Source organism: Myotis myotis, unplaced genomic scaffold (assembly GCF_014108235.1).
Source record: "Myotis myotis isolate mMyoMyo1 unplaced genomic scaffold, mMyoMyo1.p scaffold_m19_p_26, whole genome shotgun sequence".
NCBI lineage: Eukaryota > Metazoa > Chordata > Mammalia > Chiroptera > Vespertilionidae > Myotis > Myotis myotis.
In genome coordinates, this window is record NW_023416331.1 from 1,802,776 (window position 1) to 1,811,964 (window position 9,189).

General features: G+C 47.6%; 1 protein-coding gene across 1 annotated transcript; it reads right to left on the minus strand.

The window, feature by feature from the left end:
- Nucleotides 1–70: 70 nt before the first annotated feature.
- On the minus strand, nucleotides 71–8,871 carry MRPS18B (mitochondrial ribosomal protein S18B). The gene is made up of 7 exons (XM_036356286.1): nucleotides 8,717–8,871; nucleotides 7,272–7,371; nucleotides 7,079–7,176; nucleotides 6,883–6,951; nucleotides 5,466–5,532; nucleotides 1,170–1,229; nucleotides 71–625 (listed from the first exon to the last, which is right to left on the minus strand). Exons 1-7 carry the CDS (start codon nucleotides 8,792–8,794, stop codon nucleotides 351–353), a joined length of 747 nt encoding a protein of 248 aa, XP_036212179.1. The 5' UTR covers nucleotides 8,795–8,871; the 3' UTR covers nucleotides 71–350.
- Nucleotides 8,872–9,189: the final 318 nt, after the last annotated feature.

Here is a 9,189-nt window from a genome sequence, read left to right on the forward strand (position 1 = left end):
GTCCCAGGCTGGGCGGGCTCCCCCCTGACCAGTCCCCTCCCACAGCAGCACCCATTTGCAGAGACTCATCCGCAGACAGAAGAGCTTTATTGTAGAAAAGCCAAGCTGGCAGCAACATAAGGTTGAGCCCATCTAGTTGCACTGCGGGGGGATTAGGGTTTCCCACATGCACCCCGCTGCTCTCCCTCAGCCTCAGATATATTTCTCCTCTTCAACAACCATCATTTCCTTTCACTGAGCCTGGACCTGCCGTGGGCCATAAAACAAACCCAACTCTTCGGGGTGCACCCCACCATGTAATTCCTAGGCATTATCTCCCGACCCCTCGCACCCTGCCCAGTCCACGGCTCCTACAGAGGATTCCGGGAGCCCGCCCGATCAGTGGAGGCTTCCGCCTCAGGCATTGCCGCAGGCGGGGGGCCGCTCTCTTCTCGGAGATGGCCCTGATACAGGCGACGAAGGCGGGACAGCTCTCTCTCTGGTGGCTGTTTCCAGCTGTACCAAGGGTACCAGGGGTCGCCTGAAACCAGAGTGGGAGCAGGTGGAGTAGCATTCACAGCTCCATGCGTGTTACTGAAGTCAACGTCCCGAGGTTCAACCTGGGGAATGTGGTAACTAAGGAGACCTAGGGGATTTAAAAAAAGAGAGAAAGTGAGGGAAGGGAGCTAGGTGGGACCGTTCAGATTAAGACCCAGGAAGGAAAACAACCCATAGAGGAAGGAGGAAGCAGTCACAGCCACTGGGTACACTGCACAAAGGCCAGGTGGCCAGGGGCACAGTGTGAGCTAACGTACTGCCTGGGCTCTGGCCCACCAAGCTGTGCAGCCCTGTGCCAGGGCCATGACGCTGCATCTGCCATAATGGAGGGGCACCTTTTCTAATTTATAGAAAGGAATTATGGAGCCAGGGCCAGAAATTTATACAAAGACCATCTTATGGCACTGGGACTAAAAAAGAGGGAAGAAAAAGGAAAGAGGAGGAACAAGGGGACAAGGACAAGGTAACAGACTCAGGAGAGGGAATAAGGGACATAAGTGATGAACGAGATTTGGAAGAACATGATGGGTACTAACTTCTCAGGTAGGTGGGAACATTTATATCTATTCTCTAGCCCGAAGTCACCTTCTTGGTGTCTAACAAAACTTCTCAGGACCCCTCCTCACACTCACCATGCTCCCTGGCTTTCTGGATGGCCTGGGTCAACTTCTTGTGCTGCTTCATACAGACTCCTGCAGAACAGAAAGGTAACTCTGCTCATCCTATCAGGCACAGTAAGTAAAGAATGCATACCACTTCTAGGAGGTGAGAGAGGGCTGGCTTTGGAAGACCTGGCTACCCATTCTCCTGACCCCTCCATGGCCTAATTCCCCACCTGCCCAATGGGAAGAAACCCTCCTCTCGCTGAGAGCTGGGATCAACACTCAGGAGTCCCTAGCTACTACAGAGAAGCCATTTAACGGCAAAGGCTGCAACACAGGGAACAGAACACAATTCAAAAGGCAAGTGTGCTTAACTGGGTAGGTCAATCCACAGAGAAAATTCAGTAAAGGAAGAAAGGATTTCAGGTCTAGGGAAGGCAACCTGAGAGAGTAGCAATGAGTCTCTTCAGTTTTTTACAGTTTGACAGGAGTTTCGAACTACTTTTTAACACTCCCTGACAAACAGAATTCCACTAATTATGCTGCCATCTACAAAAGGGTAAGTTCAGATTATTCTTTGCAAATTTATCTTATATTAGCAGGCCCTGGCAAAATGTTTCTGTATATATTTTAGGCATTGTAGGCCCTAGAGTCTTTGTCTCACTACTCAACTTTGCCACTGTAGCCTGGAAGCAGTTATAGATACTGAAAACCAATGGACACTGCAGTGAGTCAGATTTAGCCGTGGCTGTAGTTAGGGAATAGATGTAATCTTTTTTTTTTTTTTTTAATATATTTTATGGATTTTTTTACAGAGAGGAAGGGAGAGAGAGAGGGATAGTTAGAAACATCGATTCAGCTGCCTCTTACACACTCCCTACTGGGGATGTGCCCACAACCAAGGTACATGCCCTTGACCGGAATCAAACCGAGGACCCTTCAGTCCACAGGCCAACGCTCTATCCACTGAGCCAAACTGGTTAGGGCTAGATGTAATCTTTTTTTTAAAAAACTTCCTACATTTTTTTTAAAAATTATATTTTATTGATTTTTTACAGAGAGGAAGGGAGAGTCAGAAACATCAATGAGAGAGAAACATCGATCAGCTGCCTCCTGCACACCTCCTACTGGGGATGTGCCCACAACCAAGGTACATGCACTTGACCAGAATCGAACCTGGGACCCGAGTCCACAGGCATGCTCTATCCACTGAGCCAAACCGGCCAGGGCCTAGATGTAATCTTTTTTTTTTTAATTAAATCTTTATTGTTCCGATTATTACAGTTGTTCCTCTTTTTTCCCCCCAAAGCTCCCCTCCACTCGGTTCACACCCCACCCTCTGCCCTTACATGCCCCCCACTGTCCTCATCCATAGGTGCATGATTTTTGTCCAGTCTCTTCCCGCATCCCCCACACCCCTTTTCCCCGCAAAAATAGTCAGTCCACTCCCTTTCTATGCCCCTGATTCTATTATAATCACCAGTTTATTCTGTTCATCAGATTATTCACTTGATTTTTAGATTCACTTGTTGATAGATGTGTATTTATTGTTCATAATTTGTATCTTTACCTTTTTCTTCTTCTTCCTCTTCTTAAAGGATACCTTTCAGCATTTCATAAAATACTGGTTTGGTGGTGATGAACTCCTTTAGCTTTTCCTTATCTGTGAAGCTCTTTATTTGACCTTCAATTCTGAATGATAGCTTTGCTGGGTAAAGTAATCTTGGTTGTAGGTTCTTGCTATTCATCACTTTGAATATTTCTTGCCACTCCCTTCTGGCCTGCAAAGTTTCTGTTGAGAAATCAGCTGACAGTCGTATGGGTACTCCCTTGTAGGTAACTGACTGTTTTTCTCTTGCTGCTTTTAAGATTCTCTCTTTGTCTTTTGCTCTTGGCATTTTAATTATGATGTGTCTTGGTGTGGTCCTCTTTGGATTCCTTTTGTTTGGGGTTCTCTGCGCTTCCTGGACTTGTAAGTCTCTTTCTTTCACCAGGTAGGGGAAGTTTTCTGTCATTATTTCTTCAAATAGGTTTTCAATATCTTGCTCTCTCTCTTCTTCTGGCACCTCTATAATTCGGATGTTGGTACGTTTGAAGCTGTCCCAGAGGCTCCTTACACTATCTTCGTATTTTTGGATTCTTTTTTCATTTTGTTTTTCTGGTTGGGTGTTTTTTTCTTCTTCGTATTTCAAATCTTTGACTTGATTCTTGCGATCCTCTAGTCTGCTGTTGGAACTCTGTATAATATTCTTTATTTCAGTCAGTGTATGCTTAATTTCTAGTTGGTCCTTTGTCATAACCTCGAGGGTCTCACTAGATTTCTTGAGGGTCTCACTACATTTATCAGCAGTCTCACCAGACTTTTTGACGGGTCTTACTAAATTTATCGGCGGTTTCTAGAAAGTTCTCGAAAAACCTTATAAATGTGGTTTTGAACTCTATATCCAGTAGTTTGCTTTCCTCTATTTCTGTCATTTGTGTCCTGTTTCTTTGTCTCCACATTTTTTATGCTTCCCTGTGTTGATAGAGTGGCTTTGTGTGCTAGGTGTCCTATACAGCCCAGTGGCTCAGCCTCCCCAATTACCTGAGGTAGACACTCTTGATGCACCCCCTTGTGGGCTTTGTGCACAGTCTTGTTGTAGTTAAGCCTTGATTGCTGTATCACTGGGAGGAATTGACCTCCAGGCCAATTGGCTGTGAGAATCAGCTGTGTCTGCAGTGGGAGAACTTCTGTGCTGGAGACACCCTTCTGGGGCAAGACTTGCTTCAGTGGGGCTTTGGTGCTCATTGAGTCTGCCCCCTGAGTGTGTCCTTTATGGATCCAAGGAGCTGCAATCTGGATGGTCCCACTCTGTCTACCAGGTACACTGGCACCTGGATCTCTAAGGAGGTGCTAATCTAGCCTCTGCCTGAGGCTACCCAGCAGGAGCTCAGTGTCAAGCAATGCAAGTTGCTTAGGGGCCTTGGGCCAGCTACAGTTTGTTAGGTAATTTTCAGAGTGCAAAGGACCAGGTCTTTCATATGCAAAAGCCAGCGCACAGCTTAGTGGGGCAGGGGTCCCAGGGGATCAACAGGGCAGAGCAAGCAGCTATGGCTGCCCTCAGAGGCCCTGCTTCTCAGTGTCCCTGAAATCGCTGCAAGCACCTCCGAGAGAAAGCTGCCCTCGAGTTCCCACCGATGCCAGACAGTCCAGTTTCTCCCATATGAGTCTGGGTTCCCAGAGACTCAACTGGAACTGGAGCTCAGAGCTTGAGATTGAAAAAGACAACCGTGTCCTCAGCCGCCAGCCCTCTCCGCATGCGCCTCTGTACTTCTGTACTTTACTTCCGCACCGCAGCTCCTCTGAGTCTCGGTATGCTTTTCTCTTTCCTTCTAGTTGTAGAATTTCCACTCAGCCAGCCTTCCTGTGGTTCTGGATGATATCCATTCCGTCTTTTAGTTGTATTCCTGAATTGGCTGTGCTAAGCAGCAATCTCCGGTGTTTACCTATGCCGCCATCTTGGTTTTCTAGATGTAATCTTGAATTACTAAGTTTACAATTCCAAACTTGGGAAATCTAATTGAATTGTCAACAGTATAAAAGAACTTACAGGATTGTAAATTTATAGGAAAGCCTTTTTCTTTTAATATATTTTTATTGATTTCAGAGAGGGAGAAGGAGAGAGAGATAGAAACATCAATGTTGAGAGAGAATCATGGATTGGCTGCCTCCTGCATGCCCCACACTGGGGATCAAGCCTGCAACCTAGGCATGTGCCCTTGACCAGAATCAAACCTGAGACCTTTTAGTCCGCAGGTCAACACTCTATCCACTGAGCCAAGCCAGCTAGGGCAAGAAAGCTTTCTGTAGAAGTGAAGAGACCTGCCCTTGCCAGTGTGGCTGGTTGCTGGTTTGATTCCTGGTTAAGGTACATGCCCAGGTTTCGGGCTCAATTCCCAGGATTGGGCATGTGAGAGGCAGCTGATTGATGTTTCACTCCCTGTGAATATTTCTCTTTCTCCCCCTCTCTAAAAAAACCCAAAAAACAAAAAAACCTCACCACCACCACTAACACACACACACACACAAAAAGCCCTAAAGAAAGAAAATCACCACCACTTATGTTTCAAGATCTACCTTTAGAAGGTTTGCTTACAATGACACTAGCCTGCATCTTTTGTCCACATGCAACTGTTTTTAGCATGTGAGTATCCCCAGTAAGCCAAGATTTTCAAAAGTTCGATCGCACTTTTTATGCCATGGTAGGAGGCACATACCTATTGTCTGACCGAATAAAGTGCTCCCAGGAAAAGCTATTCTGGTGGGGACAAGGAAGAAGGGCTCACCTGTGTATGGCGCATGGAAGATGATGCCTGTGTGCGCACAGACAAACTGCTCCAGGAGCTTCACGTTCTGGGGGAAAGTGGTGGAGAAAGGAATGGGGGAGAGCAGGACCTTGAGAGACTGGCAGTGCACAATCCCTACACACCACACAGATGACCTGAACCCCTCATTGCCTCTCCAGATGCTGCCCTCCTCCATGTCCCAGTTTTAGTCCCATCACTTTACTGGACACATTCATGAAAACTCCAGCAAACAGTTCCCCTTTCCTGGTCTTTCACCCACTTCACATGCACACCCTACACTTTGTCACTGAGACTCAGAGAGAATGCTCCTCACTGGGGGTTAGGCTCTGAAATCAACCCTCATGAAAAAAACTGGGGACAGTTGGCATTCTCTGAAATCACCCAGAAAAATAGTATATGTTGTACTGTGCATGTATGAATGACTCCAATCAATTTTAAAGTTAATGATATAGAATGACTCTCAGCTAGCAAGTTAATCAAATGAAATGAGACCCAAGGAAAACGCAGGTACATGTGGAGTTGGAATGGCAGGTAGAATCATCCACACCATTAAATTTGTAACTTTTCTCTCTCCCTTGTTATGTGATTATAAACTGTATAAAATTGGTTACAATACCTTTTTATTAACCAACTAGAGGCCCGATGCACGAAATTCATGCAAGAGTAGGCCTCCCTTCCCCTGGCTGCCAGCACTGGCTTCCCTCTGGCACCGGGGACCCCAGTTTCCCTCACAGCCCCAGCTTTGTCTGGAAGGTCATCCGGTCTAATTAGCATATTATGTTTTAATTATTCTAGATTGTACCCAGTTGAAATTGAGAAGTTACCTATTGGACTCCTCTACAACTTGTGTCAGAAGGGGGGCTGAGAACAGTCACATGCCCTCCGACTTCTGTAGTAACCAGCCACTCAGCTTCTGATCTACTACTTCACTGCAAGCTCAGAAGAGCACGTTCCCATGACCAGCTTTATAAGGTTTTAATTCTTTAAGGAGCAAGTCCTGTCCTCCTCATAATGAAGGCTTTTCCAAAAAGTGCTTTATGTACCTGCCCTCCAGTTGCAAGTCTCAGCCTGCCACCAACCATCAACATGACAAGGAAATAAAACCTCAGGAAAAAAGTCCAATCTACTTGCTAATAATTGTGATGGATAAAACAAATTTTTGGGCATTGTTCTCCCATTAGAAACGAGCACTTTTCTTGCCTGCCAATTTAGACTGTCAATTTCATGGGGATAAAGCTTTTTACTATAGTCCATAGTGGAGGGCAAATGACTAGAGGAAAGATATTTTTATAGTTCCAGGAAGCCAGTGCAAAATGGAGTGTAGGGGTGCCAGGCAATCTCTTTAGCAACATATAAAGGCTCCAAATCCTCATCCTGGAAAAAAGATTCTCCTTACCCTAAAGTCGATGTGCAACTTGTGATCCCGGCAGATAGGGCAGGGATTCCCAGCAACTTTATCTTTACGCTGTAGAGAGAAGAAATTGGGAGGTGATGATGTTCCAAGTCCTGCCAGAAGAAATGCCACTGCCACTGTCTCTGTGGTCTCCACCCCCACTTCCCAGCCCATCCATGTGCCACTCTCAGAAACTCACAATACAGGTCTTTCGAGTCTTCTGTGGGGGTACTCCACCTTTGTGGTTGCGTCGGTAGTCAGCCCATACGGGGCGAGAACCGTAGCGGGTCTGGTATTCTAAATTGAAAGACCACAAATGTTAGGGTGAAGGAAGTGTCTCTGTCCATTTATTTCACACCCCACAGGACCCTCCCTTCCCCACTTAGAGTTACCTTCTGAGTCCAGGTATTTCCAGGGTTCATTCTCATAAGGGGAAATGGGCAAAGAATCTTCCTCAAGGGGGGCTTCAGTGCTAAGAGTTTGGAGGGGAACCTATAAAAGGGGGACAACAAAAAAATGAACTCAAAGCAGAAACCCAATTGTTTTGCTCCCAACACTTCAGGGAGAAGGGGCACGCACATCCATTGTGAAAATGGAATATAGCATTGTATGTATATACACACACACACACACACATACACACACACACGTGGAAGGTAGCATATTTGTTGGGGTTAAACTGACATTATCAACAACCACTCTCCCAATCTCCAACTGGATCCTAGAAGATGCTAATATTAGAGGATAACAAGTACAGGTGACTGAGAGGCCATCTTACTGGGGAGGGCAACTTAAAAACCTGGCACATATCAGGTATTCATGCTTTTGGGGATGAATTGAGTCTAGTGGATGGAAAAGGGCGAAGAAAGAAAAAGTGGGGGTGTCTATCTCCTTGGAAGCAAGATGTATGGCAGGGAAGGGATGGGAGGGCAGGTGCGTCTCCAGCTCAGTCCAGTCCGGGGTCACTGTGTTCCCCAGCTTTACAGAAGCTGAAGGTCAACATTCCACAGGGAAGAGCAAATTTGAGTCCTAACGCCAGCTGTAAAGCTACCAGGCCTGTCATTAGCTCCGCAGTGACCCTGTGGCCACTCTTCAGTCCCCCTGGGAGTGGCAGCTGGGCAAGCCTTCCAATCCCACCGGCCCACCAAGGACCGTCAGAACGGTGAGTCCATGAGGCTGGAGGGAACCCTCGGTCCAAAGGACTGCGTTAACCCTTCGCGAAGGCTCTGATCACCAGCTGATCTAGTGAGATGGAGGGCTGAGAAACCGTCACCAGGTGGAGGTGATGTGACCTGGCTCTCCTGGGAGACAGCAGGGCTGGGCAAGTCGGTGCGGGGACCCCAGGGCATCAGATTAGACACCGTCTGTGTAGCTGAGCTGGCTGTGCGAGCCGGGGTCGGAGGGGGCATTCCTCACCTAGTTGCTTAGCCAAGATGCCCATTTGGGAAGAGGATGGGATCTAAACCTGGCTCTCTGCCCTGGCCGGATGGCTCAATGGGTTGGAGCGTCCTCCATACAACAAAGGTTACTGATTGCAGGGCACATACCTAGGTTGCCAGTTCGACCCCTGGTCGGGGGCGCGCACGGGAGGCAACTGATCGATGTTTCTCTCCCTTCCTTTAAAAAAGTCAATAAACTTACCCTCCGGTGAGGGTTTTCTAAAAATGCACGGAGATTTACGGAGGAGCAGGGGAGAGGGGTGGAGGCAAAGTATTGCCTAGACAGCGGAGGCATAAGCACTAGGGGAAGTCTCCGCTCCTGGGTCCCCAGAAGTGGAGCGACGACCAAGAAGACATAACTAAGTAGTGGTTGTACAAAATGTGCTCCAAGGAGTTACCTGAACTCCGTAGGCACTCCTGAAGGACGAAAGCTGAGGAAGGCGCCTCAGCAGTTTATTCACCACGGAGGCCGCCATCTTGACGCACGCCCAAACCAGGAATGGCAGGCAAGGCTACTGCGCATGCTCCCGGAAACTGACTAGGGCGGGGGCAAAGACCCGCCGCAGTGCGGCCGGCAGCCACGCACTTGCGTCAGGACGGAAGCGAGAAGGGGGCGGGTCATGGAGAGACGCTAATTTCAACTGCGTCACAGTGGAATTCGGCCTCAAAACTGAGTTTTTGATGAACCAGTCACGACGATTCTTAGGTCTCATACTTAGAGCGAGCCTTTTAAGCAATTTTGAAGGCGATTTTGGCCGACGCTCCCACAGTACGCATGCGCCGGCCCAGTTCCGCCAACCAAGGATGAGAAATATTTTCGGGGGCGGAAGTGGTGAAGGCAGAGGAAAGGGAGGCGCTAGTCTCTCCGGTT